Source organism: Dermochelys coriacea, chromosome 5 (assembly GCF_009764565.3).
Source record: "Dermochelys coriacea isolate rDerCor1 chromosome 5, rDerCor1.pri.v4, whole genome shotgun sequence".
NCBI lineage: Eukaryota > Metazoa > Chordata > Testudines > Dermochelyidae > Dermochelys > Dermochelys coriacea.
The window spans coordinates 58,941,842-58,964,376 of record NC_050072.1 but is presented as its reverse complement, the minus strand read 5'-3'; the positions used below and the strand labels follow the sequence as shown (position 1 = coordinate 58,964,376).

The 22,535-nt window shown below is 39.3% G+C and overlaps 1 protein-coding gene across 1 annotated transcript in view; it reads right to left on the bottom strand.

Moving 5' to 3' along the window:
- Window positions 1–22,535, bottom strand: part of LOC119856288 (adhesion G-protein coupled receptor V1) — a 336,541-nt gene that overhangs the window by 213,437 nt on the left and 100,569 nt on the right. The window contains exons 52-61 of the mRNA XM_043514160.1: window positions 20,895–21,742; window positions 19,121–19,238; window positions 18,057–18,228; window positions 12,944–13,186; window positions 9,182–9,589; window positions 7,166–7,350; window positions 5,914–6,163; window positions 5,576–5,715; window positions 4,551–4,711; window positions 515–615 (exon numbers count right to left, since the gene is read on the bottom strand). Coding sequence (XP_043370095.1) covers window positions 515–615; window positions 4,551–4,711; window positions 5,576–5,715; window positions 5,914–6,163; window positions 7,166–7,350; window positions 9,182–9,589; window positions 12,944–13,186; window positions 18,057–18,228; window positions 19,121–19,238; window positions 20,895–21,742 — 2,626 coding nt within the window. The remainder of the gene's footprint in view (window positions 1–514; window positions 616–4,550; window positions 4,712–5,575; window positions 5,716–5,913; window positions 6,164–7,165; window positions 7,351–9,181; window positions 9,590–12,943; window positions 13,187–18,056; window positions 18,229–19,120; window positions 19,239–20,894; window positions 21,743–22,535) is intronic.

Sequence of the window (22,535 nt, the reverse complement as noted above, 5' to 3'; positions counted from 1 at the left end):
ATTGCTTGGAAGTGTGTAATTTTAACTGAAGAAGGGGTGAAGAAGCTCACTGTGAATGGCGGGGTGGAGGTTTAGGAGGGGGAGCGAGGGGAGCTACTGAGACTTGGAGGGCACCAGCTCCAGACTGGGAAGGTGGGGGTCCCTCTCAGAATCCTGCTCTTTCCTCTGCTGCCACCCTGGGCATGTGTGACTTTATGAAGAGGTGGAGCCCACACAGTATTTTCCAGTGTGGGGGTGTTAGCCCCCCAGTGATATTTTGGTTTCATCACCCCTAATTTTTCACTTAATTATCAGGACATTTTATTTATGTCATATCACAATTTCTGACTTCAAACACACACACACACACACACGATATCTTGTGCTAGTCCGTCTCTCATTCTCTCTTTAAAAAAAACAAAAACAAAAAAACCTCTCCTGCTCTGCTCAGGAGCAACTACGGGGAGATGGGAGAAGAAAGAATGTCTGTACTTAATCAAAATTCAGAGACTTCAAAGATTTTTTTTTCCCCTACCTGAGAACCCAAACAGGCAATCATCATATGAGTAAGAAGTTTAGCTGCAAACATGGAACACCTGGCACAGAAAAGATGTGAAAGAATAGCCAAAGTGAAACCTGTGGGAACAGAAAAAAACAGGATCATTCTAAGAATCACGGACAAACATCATGTTGGATGGCAAAGTAGTTTTGGAACTATTACATAACTAAGGCCCTAATCCTGCAAAGACCTTACGAATGTGCTTAACTTTTAGTTCCCAATCAGAATACTCAATTGCACTTATAATTAAGCATGTGCGGGCCTAATGCACAATGTAGGGCATTTCTGTGCTTGCACCATTTTCACTTTATTTGTATTTCATTTCTTTAGTAACTGGAATGTTAGAACTAACCAATAGCCACAGATGCAGCAAAGGGGAATTTTCAGTGTTGAAATGAACGCACAGTGCTTCATACAGTGCAACATTGCTTTATGACAAACAGCTGTACTAATAACTACAAACAGTCCTAATTCTGAATCCCATGTTCCATCTGTATTGTGTATGGATTTTTTGGATATCAGTACTGGAATAGGGTGACAGAACTCTTCTCTTGACCCACTGTTAGTTGGTGCTAGGGTCTGCTGACATACTGCAGCTGGTGTGGCTTGTTATCTCCACCTTGGATATGAAGACGATGGACGTGGTTTTCAAAGGACAGAGGGAACAAAGATAGGGCTTTCCTCCATGATTTATTCTAGGAATAACCAAGTTCAGGGAGGAACCTTAGGCTGAAGCTCACATTGTATTATTGTAACTGAGTTCCCAGTAAACCCACTCCCCAGGAAGAGGGCAAGTTCATATGTTAACCCAGGATATGTGTGCTCTATTGAAGACATGGTAGGGACACAGTTCACTCATAGGTATACATTCTGAAAGCAGGAAGTGGTGAATTGTGGCACAAATACTCAGCTGTGAATTACTGTGTCACTAGCTAGTGATATCTACAATAGTAATGATGAGCTCAAAAGAAAACATTATAGGCCTCAGAGCCAAACTTGGAGTCAAATAGGGTATTCCTTCAATATTCATCTTTTTAAAATATCTGTTACTTCATTCTTAAGTAGGAAGAAAAGATTTGCTGTGAAAATTCCTTACAATTCCTAAATCTAGAACTGCTGGTTGATGGTCTGTTTACCAGACTTAAGTCTGAGTTTCACCTAAATTATCCTACTGAAGTCCATTCAACAGGATCAACCTCATAGAGTAAGGGAGGCAATGATAACATTTCAAGTGATTTTGAAAATATTCTTCTATCAGAATGCAAGATTTGAACTAAATTAATTGTGTGTGACAATATTTGTTTAAATGTTTAATTGCCAGGTGACTTGCCTCTTCATTTCCAGGCAGGTAGAGAAATAAAATGTATAGTTTTGTCTGTCCTTACACTCAGAATGGGAGAAGAGTAGCATATAACATATCTTTAAGAATTCAGCACATGCTTTTTTGAGGGATGAGGAGAAGGGAGTTTAGTTTTCATATTCTTAATTGGTCGAGTGCAAAAAATTTCCTGAGGTAAATTATATCTTAAAACCCCATCTCTATAAGGGATGATTTAAAGGTTTCAGAGTAGCAGCCATGTTAGTCTGTATTTGCAAAAAGAAAAGGAGTACTTGTGGCACCTTAGAGACTAACAAATTTATTTGAGCATAAGCTTTTGTGAGCTACAGCTCACTTCATCGGATGCATTTGGTGGAAAACACAGTGGGGAGATTTATATACACACACACAGAGAACATGAAACAATGGGTTTCATCATACACACTGTAAGGAGAGTAATCACTTAAGATGAGCCATCACCAGCAGCAGTGGGAGGAAAGGAGGAAAACCTTTCATGGTGACAAGCAAGGTAGGCTATTTCCAGCAGTTAACAAGAACATCTGAGGAACAGTGGGGTTGGGGGGAGAAATAACATGGGGAAATAGTTTTACTTTGTGTAATGACTCATCCATTCCCAGTCTCTATTCAAGCCTAAGTTAATTGTATCCAATTTGCAAATTAATTCCAATTCAGCAGTCTCTCATTGGAGTCTGTTTTTGAAGTTTTTTTGTTGAAGGATAGCCACTCTCAGATCTGTAATCGAGTGTCCGGAGAGATTGAAGTGTTCTCCGACTGGTTTTTGAACGTTATAATTCTTGACATCTGATTTGTGTCCATTTATTCTTTTACGTAGAGACTGTCCAGTTTGACCAATGTACATGGCAGAGGGGCATTGCTGGCACATGATGGCATATATCACATTGGTAGATGCGCAGGTGAACAAGTCTCTGATAGTGTGGCTGATGTGATTAGGCCCTATGATGGTGTCCCCTTCCCCCCCTATGATGGTGGACAGAGTTGGCAACAGGCTTTGTTGCAAGGATAGGTTCCTGGGTTAGTGGTTCTGTTGTGTGGTGTATGGTTGCTGGTGAGTATTTGCTTCAGCTTGAGGGGCTGTCTGTAAGCAAGGACTGGCCTGTCTCCCAAGATCTGTGAGAGTGATGGCTCGTCCTTCAGGATAGGTTGTAGATCCTTGATGATGCGTTGGAGAGGTTTTAGTTGGGGGCTGAAGGTGATGGCTAGTGGCGTTCTGTTATTTTCTTTGTTGGGCCTGTCCTGTAGTAGGTGACTTCTGGGTACTCTTCTGGCTCTGTCAATCCGTTTCTTCTCTTCAGCAGGTGGGTATTGTAGTTGTAAGAATGCATGATAAAGATCTTATAGGTGTTTGTCTCTGTCTGAGGGGTTGGAGCAAATGCAGTTATATCGTAGAGCTTGGCTGTAGACAACGGATCATGTGGTATGATCTGGATGAAAGCTAGAGGCATGTAGGTAGAAATAGCGGTCAGTAGGTTTCCGATATAGGGTGGTGTTTATGTGACCATCGCTTATTAGCACCGTAGTGTCCAGGAAGTTGATCTCTTGTGTGGACTGGTCCAGGCTGAGGTTGATGGTGGGATGGAAATTGTTGAAATCATGGTGGAATTCCTCAAGGGCTTCTTTTCCATGGGTCCAGATGATGAAGATGTCATCAATGTAGCGCAAGTAGAGTAGGAGCATTAGGGGACGAGAGCTGAGGAAGCGTTGTTCTAAGTCAGCCATAAAAATGTTGGCATACAGTGTGTATGATAAAACCCATTGTTTCATGTTCTCTGTGTGTGTACATAAATCTCCCCACAGTATTTTCCACCAAATGCATCCGATGAAGTGAGCTGTAGCTCACGAAAGCTTATGCTCAAATAAATTTGTTAGTCTCTAAGGTGCCACAAGTACTCCTTTTCTTTTTGGATGATTTAAAGTATCTTAAGAGGGGGACTTCATCAGAACAAGAGGACTGCCTCAGACTCCTGTAAACTTGGTTCTGAAATTTCAAACAAGGGGTATCCTTCAAGCCACACACCTCCTTTTACCAGATCACTGAATTCGATATTTTTCACAGACTATTAGATTCTTTTGATGTATTTATTATATTCAACTTCCACTGATGTCAATAGTAATTGAGAGTTTTTGAAGCATCAGGCTGTAATTACACCAAAATGTTTTTGTGCAATGAAGCTTTCCTGTGCTCACTTAAGCTGTGAGAAGGTACAACATTTTCAGCAAAGTGCTGTTAAAGGCTTCTAAAAGTTACATGTATGGAACTGTATCAACTGTCAACTCTATCAACATCAGAATTCACAGAATACAGCTACAAGACTTATTCTCTCATATGGATTACTTGTGGTAACACACTGATTAACAACATTTGAAGACAAAAAAGTATGGCAGTCCTAATAGTGGCACAATTGGAAGCTCTGCCTCTTGAATCCAAGTCCAGCAGTGGACTGGAATTACTGTGTAGGCATTGAAGAAAGAAGATCTTAGATAGTCATTCTAAGACAGATGCAGTGCTAGTGCATGCCCAGTACTTTGCTGCTCAACTTCAGTGGAGACTAAGCAACCATTTTCACTCCTTTACAGTAAAGATGGTTCACTATAATATTTTCTTCAACAAGATCACACCAGTCATAAACAAAAAATAAGGCTGTATCAACTGACCTGAAATACAGATGAATCCAGAAGAGAAAAAAGCTTCATTGTATGAGGACAAGTTGTCTGTCTGGGCATATACAGCGTAAATGGACATGCGAGAACAGGAGCATTGTACGTAGTCTGAAGTGTCATCAACCACTTTGCAAAACTGACTATCAGACAACCAGCTACAGCAAAAACAAAAGATTCACAAAGTCCTCATTCATGAGTGTTCATGTTGAGACAGAAGCTAAAGTGTCTTTCCTAATCCAGGTATTATTACCAGCTATTCCAGGTAACTGTCTAGTTTTACTTCTTACCACTGAAAGGCATTTATCCAAGACACGAGACAACCAGCTCCTTATGCATCACTGTACATTATGCAAGTATTGAAGAAAGTGAGCTTGTATATTTCTCATACCAATCAGACTTCAAAATGACAGCACAAGTGTTACTGTAACATTCCCGTAATAATCGAAAATACCAAGGCTACTTCAAGATTTTATTTTAATCTTCCGTGTCTTCCAGATGCAATCATCAAAATGCATTGTCTATTTGGAATAAAATTTAAAAACGGTTTCCAACTTCCTTTTACCCTTCTCTAATTGAAAAAAAAAGTATACACATTATTTGGAAAATGCATTTTTCACTAAATAATTGTCACAATAGGGGGCTGTATGAATGTGGTCTCAGTGGACTTGGAAAGAGATTGTTTGTTTGTTTGTTTCTTTCTTTCTTTCTTTCTTTGACCATTGTAACATGGTCTTCACAGACTTTCAGTAAAATAATTTTCTGTTGTGATGTGATTTCTATTAACTTGCACTAAAATCATTTCCCCATGTAGCAGGGTCCCCATGGATATTCCATACAACTGTCCCCTTGTCAAGTTTTAAGATCCTACAGCAAACCATAGAGTAGCTAGAACTCTTAAGAAAATGAAAATTATTTTGTAATGGAAAGTATAAGGCAACCTGAACATAGTTATCCCATACATATCACACACAGATTTATTATGGAAATTGAAAAGCTAAATTGTGATTTATAAAATCTACCTTTCTGCAGCCTGATTCCAAAGGAGGCACAGAGATTTATGTGGAACAATCCGACTGTCTGCAGAATAAATCCGGTAGATAACTTCATTGTTGTCTTTCAGTGGATATGAACTCTGACCCTTCAAACTCATTGAAAAAATCTAAGACAACATAAACAAAGTAAATATGTATTCAAAATTAAAAAAGTCAGTGGTCAATGCATAAATAAAATTACATTACATGTACATGCACAGACACAAACTATGATACACTATAAACATTAAACATCGTTTGATCAAAGATTAATAACTGAAACTTACATTCAAATCCCATAAAAAGAAACTGCTGCATTTTCATACCTTGTTTTTTAGGGCAGTTCTTTTATCACCAGTTATAAACCACTGTTGGCTGCTGTATTCTGTAAACTGTACAAATTTACAGTTCTCATCTCTAGGAGGGGAGGAGGCAATGGAGACCTCTAATAAGCGCTCAGGAAATCTGATTGAATCCCCATCTTTTCCATCAAATTTGTGTCCATTGATTTGCTGAGGGTACCAGTAGTGGGCCATTATTGCAATGTACGGGCAACTGTCAAGGATGGTTTTGCCTCTGTTTGGAAAAAAAAAAAAGATCCGATAAGCGGAACAGTCATTTACCCTTTCATTGCAGGGAGTGCAGTGACTCCTGTAGTTAGGATATACTTTATAATTAAAGTTTAAAAATTTTATTCTTTTTAAATAAGAGCTCTATTGCCTCTGTGATTTGTAGCAGGACTTTGATGTTTGACAGAAGAGAAGCCATGGGACTAGTGAGGTGCTTTTTGATGTCCTCAGGAAAATCAAATTCAGAAAGAAATGGATTATAAATTGTTGGACGTCATCATTTCCCTTCTGTATTTTGTGCAATGCAGCTTGCTGTTGAAACCCATCCACATTCCACTTGTATTCCACATTCAGCTGAACGTACAGACGGGTCACAGACAAAATCGATGCTCCTGCTTTCACCCTTTAGCCTAGACCATGGTGCACTGGGCTGGGAACAAGAAGCCCACGAGCTCTAAACTCACTTATTCTACTAACTAGTATTAATAAGTCTGTGCCCTTCACAACCCTTTCATCAACAGGTCTTAAAGCGCTTTACAAAGGAGGTCAGTATCACTAATCCCATTTTACAGATGGCAAAAATTGATCTGTATATGATAACATACTATTTTTTCCACAGGACTGTCCCTTTTTCAGTGCACAGCATAGATGAGCCTGGTCCTAAAAGGTACTGGAGCTGAGGGGGCACAGTATCTTGTAGAATTAGGCCCCAAGTCTCCTGACTCCTAGTCTCATGCCTTCCATATATAACAGTGCCCTGTACAATATATTCTATTCTGCAGTAATAGTCCAAAATACCACATCCTACTATGGTGCCACTGCAGTGCTTTGTGGGAATACTGTAGAACGGTGTACATCTTTGTATATGGGTAATACACCAAGGCTAATCCTCATCTGATTTACTCTGAATGTGTACTCCTGTCTAATACATGTAATTGAGGCCTGCTAGGACTATGGCAGTCTATTGCCAGATATTTCTACCACATTCTGTGAATTAAAAAGTATTTACTTTTCACCAGGTGATCCACATTTTACTCCAGTCACGAGGGAAAAGGCAAACTTCTCAGTAACTTCAGCAAGCAGACTGTAGCCCTGTGTATCCTTGCGCTTTGGGCTAGCAAGAGCACAGAGTATCTCATAGAAAAGATTTCGGCTTTTATCAGTGAGCACCTGTTTTTCACCTTCAACCATTACCTAACGCAGGGGAAAGAAAGAAAATGGTATCACTTACAGGAGTATAAAAACAATTATTCCCAGATTTTCAAGAACTAGTATTTAAGACAATACAAAAACTATGTCAAGAAGATAAAATAAATTAAATATTTAAATTACTTAACTACATTTATATACTGAGAAATGTCATCAAAAGGGAAAGTTAATTGATCAAATCTTGGGCCCCAGCCCTGATAAACTCTCAGGGATCAGACTGTATGGAGCTCATTAGAAGACTGGAGCTGTAGATTGTCTGAGAATTATTTCTCCAGCCCAGCATTTTTTAGACATTTAGACACAGAAGGATCACCTTAGAAACACACTTGAAATAGAAATTCATTGGTTTTTAACAAATTATACAATTGTGTCTCATGTATTGTTTTGTTTTCAGTAACTTTCATTTGTTTTTGCAGTACAGCATTTTATTGCTTTGATCTACTCAGTTTTACATGTAATTTCATTAATTGTAATAAAGGCAGATTTTCTACTTGCCAGTATGAATTAAAAAGCAAATGCTGCTAATTAGGTTCTCTCACCGTGAGCCCACTTTCAGTACAATTTTCAATTTTCTCTCATTTTAGTTCTGAAGTTTTCATTTTTCCCATTTTTTGCCACCAAGACATAGGACATAGTCTATTGTCAAATGTATATAATAAAAACATGAAAAGAAAAGGAGTACTTGTGGCACCTTAGAGACTAACAAATTTATTAGAGCATAAGCTTTCGTGAGCTACAGCTCACTTCATCGGATGCATCTGTAGCTCACAAAAGCTTATGCTCTAATAAATTTGTTAGTCTCTAAGGTGCCACAAGTACTCCTTTTCTTTTTGTGAATACAGACTAACACGGCTGCTACTCTGAAACCAATAAAAACATGCTCAGTAAGAGGAGTTAAATTAGTAAGGAATTGTGTGGAATTTACAGTTCTTTCAAAAATTCTTAACTAAGCAAAACCTCATTTTAATAGTTCTCTACTCACTCCTATTTCCAAAATGCCACCATTATATGCAATTGAGTGTTGTCTTTAGTCAGTATTATTGTACTATTTTGAGTCTTGGAGCTAGATTCTCTGGTACGTTCTGGCCCCTATGCACTACTCTGGGGGTACAGAAAGCAGCTGAACCTGGCCAACTAAGAAAATCCATCTTTTGAGGGAAACATTTAGCTTAGTGCCAAAATATTCAGTTCCTAAGTCAACCTACAACTCCAAGACCTAGTGTAAAGTAGAGGGGAATGCAGAGGGTATGATAGAGGCATGGTGTTCTCTGGCAGTCCCCAGCTGGTGTACTGTCCCTGGGGAATCATAGTGGTAGTTAGAGTAGCTGATAGGCCAGCACAGATCTACCCTGAGAATCAAGAAGCCATAATAAGCTCTGTGATGCCACTGCACCAAGGGGGAACATCCAATGAAGTGAGCTGTAGCTCACGAAAGCTTATGCTCAAATAAATGTTAGTCTCTTAGGTGCCACAAGTACTCCTTTTCTTTTTGCAGATACAGACTAACATGACTGCTACTCTGAAACCTGAGTGTTTATATGTAATTTAATTCTTAGGCTGCATTTTAGCCTTTGTACTTGGTTTTTAATTCTTGGTAGCCATCACTATTAGTCTAATTGCAGACAGGCAGACTCTTTCTTGACCCCTAGAATCCTTTACCAAGGATTCCACTAGTTCTGTTTTTAGAACTGCAGCACTGTGTGTCTCAAAGGATCACTACTGCTGATTATCATTTTGAGATGTTCACAAACCATAAAAGTTATTACATCCTCATGGAAGTCATTAGTCATTTTGGAAGGGGCACATGAATATTTACCTTATCCATTATGTGCATCACAGCAGTGAGCTGTTCTTCCGTAGTTTCTGTGGAAATTTTGACATTTAAGTTCTGGAGGACCCTGTTCAAAATGATATCATCAAGTGGCTGGTACAGTTGGTCAGCCAGCCCCCAGACTGATTGGGCATCTGAATCTGAGACAATTGTGATGTTGGCAATACCATATGCATCATCTATTCTGGCACCCCCTGTGGGGTTAGAAAGCACAACCTGGAAACGCTTAGGAAATGGATGTAAGGATCCTATCTCTGGAGTCAGTGTTACATCCACTACAGCATTTCTTTGTCCAGGTTCAAAAGTCAGTACACCCTCAGAACTGGCAAAATCCTGTCCTGAAATAGCTGGGTATATGAAGGTGCGACCAACAGCTTCTGGTCTTTTCAGTTCCTGGAAACCAAACAAGAGAATTCTAGGCAACATCATCAAAATGCAGTGTGTTTAAAACTAGGTGCACTTAACTGGGTAAAATCCATTTTTTCTTTAAAATGTAAATATAACCTGTTAATTCATATTTAATGAATGGTGATCATCTGGAATATCCTCTCCACATACATTCTGTATTAAACCAAAATGGTGTAAGGTAAGAAACTTTGTGATGGGGTCTGTGATAAATTGGGAGGAGGGAAAAGTAAGTAAAACAGTCTCTCAGTTCTCACGGACCTTTTTATTAATCAAGCAAGTGAAAACTTGAATGCTGTTGAATACATTAATGACCTGGGACAAAGGGCTTCAGGGGTTATAGCTATTAGGAAAGACTAAGTAATGTAACATTTATGGTCAATGAGAAGAGCAGGATTAATTCTACAGCTTCTGCTCACCAGAAGTTCCTGGTGACTTCGACAGGTGCTAATCATATTCAGTGGCTGCAGAACGAGGCCATTCAATTAAGGAGAGAGGTAGGTATTGTAAATAGGTACACACCGAAAAGTTTGAGGTACAATTGAGGTAAATGAAATTCTGAGAGCATACTAAAGAAGGATGATTCTAGCCAACTGCCAGAGGGGATATCAGACTCCGAACCAAAAGGGCACAAACTTAAGTTATGGGCTAGTCACAAAGGGAATCTAGGAGACATTTTGAAGAAGGTAATTATGGTGTCAAATAGATTTTTCTCAGGCAGAAACAGAAACATTAACATATTCAATAAATGGCAAATCCTGGACCAGCTTGTGTATCATACACCAGGGCACTAGTGCAGCTTTCAGATCTATGCACTTCCCATTCCTCAGATCTACCATTCTTGTCCGTGGCTCCTCCACTCGCTCCCCCAACCCTCCATACCCAGTGTACACTGCCAAGCAGGAAACAGAACTCTATGGTGCTCACATTGTACAAGGTCCTCAATCCTGTCTTCTCTCTTTCTACTACAGAAATGCACTATTTCCACTCGGATTATAGCATACTCTCTGGCCATGATGAAGAGAGTAGGATTTTTTTTTATTTTAATTTATTTTTGCAAGCATCTCAACAATGCCTAACATGAGGCGGCCCTGGTCCTGACTGGAGCCTCTGGGTATTCCTACAATAAAAATAACAATTCTCTACGGTGTTTATCTCTGCAGTATGTGAGCCCCTCATCGACAATGTATTTATCTTCACAATGCCCCAGGGAGGAGGGAAGAATTATCCACATTTTACAGAGGGGAAATTGATTCACAGATAACAGGAAGCTGTGTCAGAACCAGAATCACCTGAGTCCCAGTCCAATGGTTTACCCGCAAGACCATTCTTCTTTGACTTTTATCAGAGAAATATTACAGAATACAAACACAAGTCAGATACATGTCCAGGTTTAGGAGATCTATACATGGACTCATTTCCTCTTGAAATATTACAGTTTTACCTATCATAGGGTATACAGAATTTTTATTATTTTTCAATTTGCTTTTTTGCCACATGCCAGAACCTTCATTTCTAGATCTGATACATAATAAGCGTTGCTTAAGTGGAAACTAGCTTTCTGGGCTACTATTCAAATTCATAACACAATACAGCTTTGGGATTATCTATTGATCATCACACAAAAGATTGCCTCAGGCAACCTCAGAATGGCTCCTCCTATGCAAAAGAAAGGATTTTTAATGTCAACTATTAGATCCCTTCTGAGTATTGCTAGTGCTGACTAATTAAATACTTTTACTGGGTAACTAGAACATTTTCATTTCACTAAACAGCTTATTGTAAATCAATGTGGTTGCTTATGTGTGTAGACTTGCTCTGGAATCAAGACATCATCTTTGCCAATTACTGACAGAAGTGACTGTTTATTTGCCCCTTCCAACTGGGTTCCCAGAATCAGCAGGAAACAGGGAAATAAGTGGTGATAAAAATTAATAGCATCAAGCAAAAGAAATATAAAGAAACTGTGGGAATGAGACAAACATCTATTTCCAGTGAACTCCTCCTCCTCCCTGCCTCCCCCTAGACTTCCTCTCTCAAAGTTTTTTCCTCACACTTTGGTAGTCTGTCATGAATGCTCAATACCCCAGATTTTACAGTAGTGGTGTTATCGTACATGCCAAAACAGGCAAGCTACATGTATTAGCCTAAGCATACTTTATGTGGTGAGAAGTCATGCTGCCATTCCTTCTTCATTTACCAGCTTCATGATAGAGGATCCATGTTCTTTTTCCTAGCAAGAATCCGAAAACCTGCTACATACACTTCCACTAAAGTACACTGAGCAGCTACTGTACAACAAATCCATGACAACACAGGGATACACAATAGCTATAGTTAAACCTGACATACATGCAGCATGAAATAAAACTTAAAGCCTTTTATTAAATGAAAAGGAAAGGAAAGTTCATCAGCCAATGCATAAAAATACTTCAGTCTGAGAACACTTCTTCACAATAATGCCTTTAGGCCCAACACTTGGCCCAAGAAGTCAGGCCAAGTGCTAAGCAGATGCAACAGGAAAAAACGAGGGGAAATCCTCCCCCCAGCGCAGGGTCTGGCTGTGGAGCCACAGCTGTTGACAGAGGAGCAGGAACTGTGCCTAGATAACGGTACAATCTTGGGCATAGCACCTGTCACTTGAACTAAAGGAGACTCTCCATTAGCTGTCAGCAGTAATAGGGTTCTTATTATTTTTGAGACTACAGTCCAGCAACTAGTATAAGGCCATATTATCAACACACCAACAAATGAATAGAACTGATATCATCTATTGGAGAAATAGACTAGCAGTATGTTTTTTCAGTTCATAAAAGAATTGCTGCCCCAATTTTTTTTTAAAAAAAGATACTTTCTAAGGTCAATGTCTCAAGAATATTGCCTGGATTTCAGTAACTGTAAGCAGCTGAAATATGGATTAGACTTCGATGAAAATGCCCTTTTTCTTTTAAATTTTCTATGGACATAATTGAGGAAATCACAAGTATGGTAGGATACAAATGATTATACCTGCTGTGGCAGAATCCACATTTTAAAAAGGGAGGAGGCTAAAGCCTAGGAAAAGCTTTAACAGGGAGTGGAAGTGGTGATGACTGATTTAATACTTCAGGATGACCATAGTTCTTGAGGTTATTGAAAGTACCCTGCACAAAATTACTTTTGGTAAACTGATCAAAGTGAGATGATTTTAGTAATGGGAAACAAAATATGAAAGACTTATGTAAGTAATGACCGCTGCTATAAACATGTGTAACTTGAGCATTTCCTAGATAAAGTAAACCAGGGCTAACCTTACTTGCTTATGCTTTAGAGAATAAATGAGGATATTATACACAGTCTTACCTGCATATTATAACTAACTGAGGTGGTTAACGCTGTACTGGAGTCTCTAACCACCTGCAAACTGATTAAAGTGGTCTTTTTATTAGCCACAGCCAGACGAGATCCCACTTCAAAATATACCAGGCCATGAGGAGAATCATTTTCTGGAACAGTTATGTAGGCAAATCTGGCACTGCTGTTTAATGCTGCTCCTGAGCTTACTTCATACAACTCAACAAAAAAATAAGTTTCAAATTCAGGTACCTGTAAACAAGTGAGAATTGCAGATCTTTATAAATGTCCACTGATTCCAAGAGGAGTATGCAGTAAAGAATGCATTCCATTCTTTTTGAAAAAGTTCTCCTGTTATTATACTGTCTCCCTGTTGAATTACTCATTGGTTTCAAAGATATTATAAGGCGGATACAGTACTATCCCAAAAGAGATAACATTTCAGAAAACACCAATGTGGAACAAGTAGTAGAAGAGTCTTATGGTATTTCACATATAATCTCACACAATAACCTAACAACATAAAGTATACATATGATGTGCCTCCAGGATGCTGTGAGACATAAGTCAAATTTTCAAATTTATGGAATGACACAAGGTGTAGATTTGTGCAGAATTTGTCTCTTTAATTCCCTTTTGCACCTGCAAAAAATGTACAAACATGTGCACAATGAATTCCAAGTGGAAAATTTGCATGCCTGTGTAAGTACAGGTTTTTGCCCCTGCAATTAATTATGACCATCTTTTGAAGGTGGAACTCAGGTCTCAAGTGTTGAAAAAAATCAACACGTGTCTGTAGTATTTGTATTACTGTGAATGAACCTCAAAAAGTTCTAAAGTTTGGCTGAGCATTTTCACAATTCTTAAGTCTGCAAAACTAGGCTGAAAATATCATGAGGCAGGCTCTTTCATGAGACTTTTAGTACTTCCTAGTTCTAGTCAGTCTGGAAATATAGTCTGTTGTATTTCAATGGTCATACACCAGATAATTTGATCATGCAATTCCCAAATGTTATTTTTCAACATTTTACTGAATACAGTATAGCAAGTAATTGATTTTCTAAAAAAAGTAAGAAATAGGTTAGGCTAAATTTTCAATTAGGCCTCCGCCTTGTCTCTGATTTTTACCCAAAATCAAATGTGAATACAAATGATATAATGAAGACATCTAACTTCCTGATTTTGCATCCACAAATCAGTTTGTTGATATCTAAATATCATTTGCATCTGCTATTTTAGGCAGGCATGAAGCTGCAGACATAAAGATAGAGGCTATTTTTGAAAATGTAGCCCTGGACAAGCAAAAACAAAGCAGCTTATAACTGGAAAAGAAGCTGTTTTTTGTTTAGTTTTTTAATGTATGGTGAGCACCAAAGACACTATAACTTATCTTCTCTCTGTAAATCTGGCCTTGTTTTTAAATTCTGGCATTTTTGTATATACTAGCTTATTTCTCAGCCAAAACAGGATCCAATTGTTAGCCGGTGGAGCCAATACAGTTGAGGTTGAACTAGACAAAGTAGCTACCAGGTGTTGCAGCCTTCAAAATTCCCAGAAGATCTTGAAAGTGACAGTGTACCTGTATCATGTTTGTGTTAATTTATAATGTAACAAATATGTAGAAACAGAATGGAAAAAATCCTTTAGAAATTTTTTCCATATTAAAGGACAGGGCATATAATTGGGGTATTGTAATCAGGGCAGATGATGGTTCTCTAAACTACACGATCTTGTTATTGCTATATAGAACTTATTGCTCTCATTAACCAATCAGATCAATCTTTGAGACCAGGCAGGTTTAAGATTCCAATTTATTGAAATACTGCCTTAGTTATCACAGTCATGGAATGTATTAGGTCCTAATTCAGCAACACTCGACTGATCCTATAATGTTCATTAAAGAACATATTTCAGTCTCATTGGCTTCAATAAGGCATACATTTGCTTACAGTTAAGAATGTGCTTACATGTTTTGCTGAATCAGATGGGATTACTCAGGTCATATGGTTAAAGTGAATCACATATTAAGGGCTTTGGTGAAACAAATATTCAATGTGTAAAGGGAAAAGGAGTACTTGTGGCACCTTAGAGACTAACAAATTTATTAGAGCATAAGCTTTCGTGAGCTACAGCTCACTTCATCGGATGCATTTGGTGGAAAAAACAGAGGAGAGATTTATATACACACACACAGAGAACATGAAACAATGGGTTTCATCATACACACTGTAAGGAGAGTGATCACTTAAGATAAGCCATCACCAGCAGCAGGGGGGGGAAAGGAGGAAAACCTTTCATGGTGACAAGCAAGGTAGGCTAATTCCAGCAGTTAACAAGAATATCAGAGGAACAGTGGGGGGTGGGGTGGGAGGGAGAAATACCATGGGGAAATAGTTTTACTTTGTGTAATGACTCATCCATTCCCAGTCTCTATTCAAGCCTAAGTTAATTGTATCCAGTTTGCAAATTAATTCCAATTCAGCAGTCTCTCGTTGGAGTCTGTTTTTGAAGCTTTTTTGTTGAAGTATAGCCACTCTTAGGTCTGTGATCGAGTGACCAGAGAGATTGAAGTGTTCTCCAACTGGTTTTTGAATGTTATAATTCTTGACGTCTGATTTGTGTCCATTCATTCTTTTATGTAGAGACTGTCCAGTTTGGCCAATGTACATGGCAGAGGGGCACTGCTGGCACATGATGCCATATATCACATTGGTAGATGCGCAGGTGAACGAGCCTCTGATAGTGTGGCTGATGTGATAAGGCCCTATGATGGTATCCCCTGAATAGATATGTGGAAGAGTTGGCAACGGGCTTTGTTGCAAGGATAGGTTCCTGGGTTAGTGGTTCTGTTGTGTGGTGTGTGGTTGCTGGTGAGTATTTGCTTCAGCTTGAGGGGCTGTCTGTAAGCAAGGACTGGTCTGTCTCCCAAGATCTGTGAGAATGATGGCTCGTCCTTCAGGATAGGTTGTAGATCCTTGATGATGCGTTGGAGAGGTTTTAGTTGGGGGCTGAAGGTGATGGCTACTGGCGTTCTGTTGTTTTCTTTGTTGGGCCTGTCCTGTAGTAGGTGACTTCTGGGTACTCTTCTGGCTCTGTCAATCTGTTTCTTCACTTCAGCAGGTGGGTATTGTAGTTGTAGGAATGCATGGTGGCTGAACTTTGGTGGCTGAACTTGCTGACTTTGTCCTGACCCATAACTATTTCACATTTGGTGACAATGTATACCTTCAAATCAGCGGCACTGCGATGGGTACCCGCATGGCCCCACAGTATGCCAACATTTTTATGGCTGACTTAGAACAACGCTTCCTCAGCTCTCGTCCCCTAATGCCCCTACTCTACTTGCACTACATTGATGACATCTTCATCATCTGGACCCATGGAAAAGAAGCTCTTGAGGAATTCCACCATGATTTCAACAATTTCCATCCCAACATCAACTTCAGCCTGGACCAGTCCACACAAGAGATCCACTTCCTGGACACTACGGTGCTAATAAGCGATGGTCACATAAACACCACCCTATATCGGAAACCTACTGACCGCTATTCCTACCTACATGCCTCTAGCTTTCATCCAGATCATACCACTCGATCCATTGTCTACAGCCAAGCGCTATGATATAACCGCATTTGCTCCAACCCCTCAGACAGAGACAAACACCTACAAGATCTCTATCATGCATTCCTACAACTACAATACCCACCTGCCGAAGTGAAGAAACAGATTGACAGAGCCAGAAGAGTACCCAGAAGTCACCTACTACAGGACAGGCCCAACAAAGAAAACAACAGAACGCCACTAGCCATCACCTTCAGCCCCCAACTAAAACCTCTCCAACGCATCATCAAGGATCTACAACCTATCCTGAAGGACGACCCATCACTCTCACAGATCTTGGGAGACAGGCCAGTCCTTGCTTACAGACAGCCCCCCAATCTGAAGCAAATACTCACCAGCAACCACACACCACACAACAGAACCACTAACCCAGGAACCTATCCTTGCAACAAAGCCCGTTGCCAACTCTGTCCACATATCTATTCAGGGGATACCATCATAGGGCCTAATCACATCAGCCACACTATCAGAGGCTCGTTCACCTGCGCATCTACCAATGTGATATATGCCATCATGTGCCAGCAATGCCCCTCTGCCATGTACATTGGCCAAACTGGACAGTCTCTACGTAAAAGAATGAATGGACACAAATCAGACGTCAAGAATTATAACATTCAAAAACCAGTTGGAGAACACTTCAATCTCTCTGGTCACTCGATCACAGACCTAAGAGTGGCTATACTTCAACAAAAAAGCTTCAAAAACAGACTCCAACGAGAGACTGCTGAATTGGAATTAATTTGCAAACTGGATACAATTAACTTAGGCTTGAATAGAGACTGGGAATGGATGAGTCATTACACAAAGTAAAACTATTTCCCCATGGTATTTCTCCCTCCCACCCCACCCCCCACTGTTCCTCTGATATTCTTGTTTACTGCTGGAATTAGCCTACCTTGCTTGTCACCATAAAAGGTTTTCCTCCTTTCCCCGCCCTGCTGCTGGTGATGGCTTATCTTAAGTGATCACTCTCCTTACAGTGTGTATGATAAACCCAGTGTTTCATGTTCTCTGAGTGTGTGTATATAAATCTCTCCTCTGTTTTTTCCACCAAATGCATCCGATGAAGTGAGCTGTAGCTCACGAAAGCTTATGCTCTAATAAATTTGTTAGTCTCTAAGGTGCCACAAGTACTCCTTTTCTTTTTGCGAATACAGACTAACACGGCTGCTACTCTGAAATGTGTAAAGGGTAAGAGCCCATTTGTACTGAATACTTATTTCACTGAAGTGACTGCAACCTACTTTACCTTATAATTCCTGTATGTCTTCAATAACTGCAGCATTCTCTAGGGCCAAACCCTCAGCCCCTTCCTCAGTTTTTAATTAGCCATTCTGGAGGCAAAGCAGCAATTAAAGAAAATGGGAATTTGTGTGAGGACTGAGAAGAAACTGAGTAACGACCTGCAGACATGGCCCCTGGATTTTAAGTTCTCTCAATCAGGACCCATGGGGTTTTTATATTTGTCATGATGCACTATAAATATTAATAAACTACTTACATTATCAGGTTTTATTCCAACTGAGATGTTGCATATTGTTTGACCTGCCATGCAGGTGGTAACCCCTAACGCAGCCAACAGCTCATTTTCCAGGTTTATTCCATCCTTCTGAAGGATAACAGATGTTTTATTAAAGGTCACCCGCCAAAAGATCTTCACATCTTCAAAAGCCCTATGAACAAAGCAAACCAAAGCAGTTTAAATGCATTTAAGATGGCAGCTATTGCTTCAGGGAAGCTAAACCACATAGACACATTCATTTTTTATTAATAATAAAAATTTACCACTGGAAAGCAAAATGCTTTCAGAAGAAAAAATATTTTTCTTTTTGTTGTATGTTATTTCCTCTGAAATTAGCTATATTAATAAAAGTCACAAGAGCAATGTCAGCCAGTTATTGGGAAGCAAGCTAGATCTAGGTCTCAGCAAGTCACTTAAGTCAGCAAGTTACTTACGTATGTGCTTAATTGAGGTCATGGGACTACCATGGTGGTTCAAGTTAAGCATATGTTTAAGTACTTTGCTGAACAGGAATCCTAGATTGTAAGCATTTTGAAACAGGGACTGACTTACCTATGTCTGAAAATCACTAGCATATTTGATAGTGTGTGTAATATGGAAAAAGTATACATACAGCGTGTGGCAATACATAAATATATATTGGCACACATGTATCTTATTAAATACACATATTACTACTCAGACCTACTGTACAATAGCCAAGAAGATCTTAAGTTTCGGAGACGTTTTTAGCCAACGAAGCAATTAATCTTAAGTGTGAGTACATAGCAAGGAAATTAATGTCTCATCTCAGTTATGATGTGTATTAGTTAGGTAGATATTTAATTCTTATTTCTGTTTAGTAACAGTACACTGACTAACAATCACATTTTAAATTTATGAAGCAAATTTGCAAAATTACAATAAACCATTAGAGCAGCTGAAAGTCAAAGATTTATTATAAAATTCCATGATAACCTCTTCTGCTAACAGCAGCATCCTTGATTTCAATACAGCACATTACAGCATGTGGGGACAGCACTTTTATCAGCTGTTGACTGCACCTGTTTGGTTGCCTTGTGACTATCAGCTGCACCTCCCTGCTTTCAGAATCTTCATCAAGCACAAGGCCATTTTGTACCTCTGCACTGAATCCCAAAATGCCATTTTGAAGATCATTCCCTGTATGAGAAACAGTACATCAAACTGATTAGGAAGCAAATAAAGTTGAGAATAAGTTGTACATATTTAATGCAGAAAGAGTTGCTTAAAATGAAAAACGTGCACAAGGTATGATATAAAGTACACAAAGAGCCAAATTTTCAAAGGGAACAAAGGATGTAACCACAAAAGTCTCCTTCAAACATAAAAAAATCTCATGCGTTCCTACATTTATCTAGTAACCCAAGTGAAATCTTTACATTTTAATTTTGCAGATTGTCTTTTAACTGTGAAAATAGCTCATTGTGAAAGGCAATTTCTGGTCAGATGCCTAGCCTCTTCTGTGCAGGTAAACTGAAATCTTCAGAAGCACTTGGGTTTTTCTAACTCTGCTCCCACTGACTTCAGTGGGTCTAGTGGCAGGCCAACATTAATTACTCTCTAAAATCTCACCCATAAATTCCTTACAGAATAGGCCCACTCAGAATAACTGCTGTCCATCATATTCATTTAAAAATGTATTAGCTCTAAAGGATCCCCCCATAATAGCATTACTCTACACTGGGGAAGAAAGAGCCTGTTATTTTAATAAAGTCAGCTGGTAAGAGACTTCCAATCTGGTTCAGACACAGCATGTGTGTCACCTTTCTTCCCCTCAACATTGTTCTTGACCTTATTACCTGTGTTCATTTAATATAGACCATAAGCTTAGCACATCTCACATACCTATAGCACTATATAATTAATTTCTTAAAAATAATCTACATGCATGCAATTATGTGACTAACTTGCACGTGCATGCAAATTGCTATTTACATGAACAACCGTAGTAACTATGAATGGAAAAGAAGCATGTAATATTAAAAGTATTTTGCTTGATTTGAATTTCTAAAGGACTTGTTATCACTGCTGTTATCCAGTCATACCACCTACATTATATGCTCTATAAAAACGACTTTGAATCAGAGTGCTTTCAACACAATGAACAATTCCTTAAGATTCATATTTCAAAAGATCTCTGTGCAACTATATGGGAAAATGTTATGGTAGCTATTTACAAATTAAAGTAAACCAGAGTTCTGGTAGTAACCTCTGGCATTAGGATGCAATCACTGAGAGAGAAAAGCTCTTAGCTAATTATCAGATTTAATCTACAATAATCATTATGGCCCATATGCTACCCTACACTTCCATAAACAGAGAAGGAGCTAAAGAAGGTGGGGATTTCCAGCACCACAGATTCCCCCTTTGTTTAAACCTTGCAGAAACTACTTCAGAGATTAGGGAGGCAACGGGTCAATGGGAGGAAAATCAAGGTCCAAGGAACAGACACTGTCTGCACTAATGCCTCCTCTCAAAGGGGACACAGAGTGTGCCAAGTAAAATACCCCAGGAATGGGGATTGGGCAGCATCCAGTAGGTAAGCCAATGAGAGTTTGGGTCATGAAAAATGCACATTGCCAAAGGAAGGAAGGTGGGATTTGACAGGCAGTACAGAGACATAAAGCCTCCATACATCTGCAAACTCTAGAGATTTAGGAACAAAATACCCTGCATATCCCATGGAAAGAAATCCCAATCTTAATGGAATTTGCCAGAGGAACTCAGGGTTAGACAGCTTTATATGTTAAATTATACTGCATTTATGCACTGAATCTCTGAAAACAATAACATTACCTGTGATAATTATTGTTGCAAAAGCTGCAAACCCATATTCATCCTTTCCCTCCACAACCTGAGCTCCACCTTGAGGGTCTGAGAGGAAAACATAGAAGAATTCTTGCCCTTCGGGCTCATCATCATCAAGAATTCTGACAGACACTTTGCTTTCTTTCTCTCTATCCAGCAGTGTCACAGATATAATCTGTTCCTCAAAGTCCATCCCTTCAGTTGCCCATGTCAGGTTAGAATTTCCATACACATTCTCAAAAGGAAATTCATCAATCCCACTCTGTGCACTCACTCCACCAAAGGTTTTAACAGTTACTTTGACATCACCAGCAAAGCCCTGGGTTCTTCTGATATTAAGTATCACTGTGTTGGGTGTACTATTGTTTGTGTCTTCCTCAGTATAAATAAATCCTGGCCCAAGACTGATGATTCCGTGAACAATATCATTGGCTAATAACGTAATTGCTGCAACACTAAGATCTGGATTCAAACGTGGATTCCTATTAGGATTAAATTTTTCAATGGCCAGAACTTCAACTGAAGTTAACTTTACAAAAAATACTTCATCCATCTCAGAAATTGTGTCATCGACGATTGATATTTCAACTACAGCCTCTGCCTGAAAATGTCCAAACACAAGCTCTCCATTTTGAACAGGTTCAAAGTCTTCTAAAGGTTTGGCACTTCCTGCAATAGTCTGATAGGTCAACTTAGTGAGGTTGCTTTGGAACCCAAACAATCTTTGGACATGCAATCTGATCATCTGCACATCTTCTTCAACTGAAACATGTCTTGAGTTAGGGGAAAATTGGAAGACACCCATTGGCTCAATTTCAGCTACTGTGCATCCTGACCTGAAATAGAAAACATAAAAGTTGAATTAAGAAACACAAATCACCCATTAAAAATGATGGGGTCTTATACTCTGTTGTCTTGCATTCTATGTAGTCATTTATGGATGCAAGAAGTTGGATGTAAAATGTTACCATACCAAAAAAAGTTCCCCGCTCAGAATAGTTTGGTGTGTAGAGGGTGAAGGGAGGAGTTGTGACAATGTGACAGAGAAGGTAAAAAGGTTCCCTTCACAGGGAGTGTTCTTGATGGGTCAGTCCAGAGAACTTTCAAGCCTTTCAGCCTGGGCTGCAGGCTGAGGCAAGAAGAAACAATAATTATTATGGCCTGTATGCGATCTTCTACTTCCAAGAACAGAGAAGGTGCAAAAGAAGGTGGGGTGCATGGAAATTGGGAGTTCCGGCACCACGGATTTCCCCCTTACTTTAAACCTCGCAGAAACTATTCCACAGATGTGAGAGAAGCAGTAGGGCAATGGGAGGAAAGTCAGGATCAGGAGAACAGACATTCTCTGCATTAATGTCTCCTCTCAATACCACAGGGATGTGGGGTGTGATGAGCTAGGAGTTGAGGCAGGAGAAAGAAGGAAAGAAAATGAATAAAGATGATCTGGTTTAGAGCGGTATTATTGTGGCATCTTTATAGTTTTTTAGTGAGATGTTGCAGAGACAGCCTTGTACTAATTTAATTCATAAATAGGAAGAACAAAACAAACAACTTACTGGTTAAATATAGGAACACCTTGAGAGGAGCTCAGTTATTTAGTCAAATACCTTATAATTATTACTAATTAAA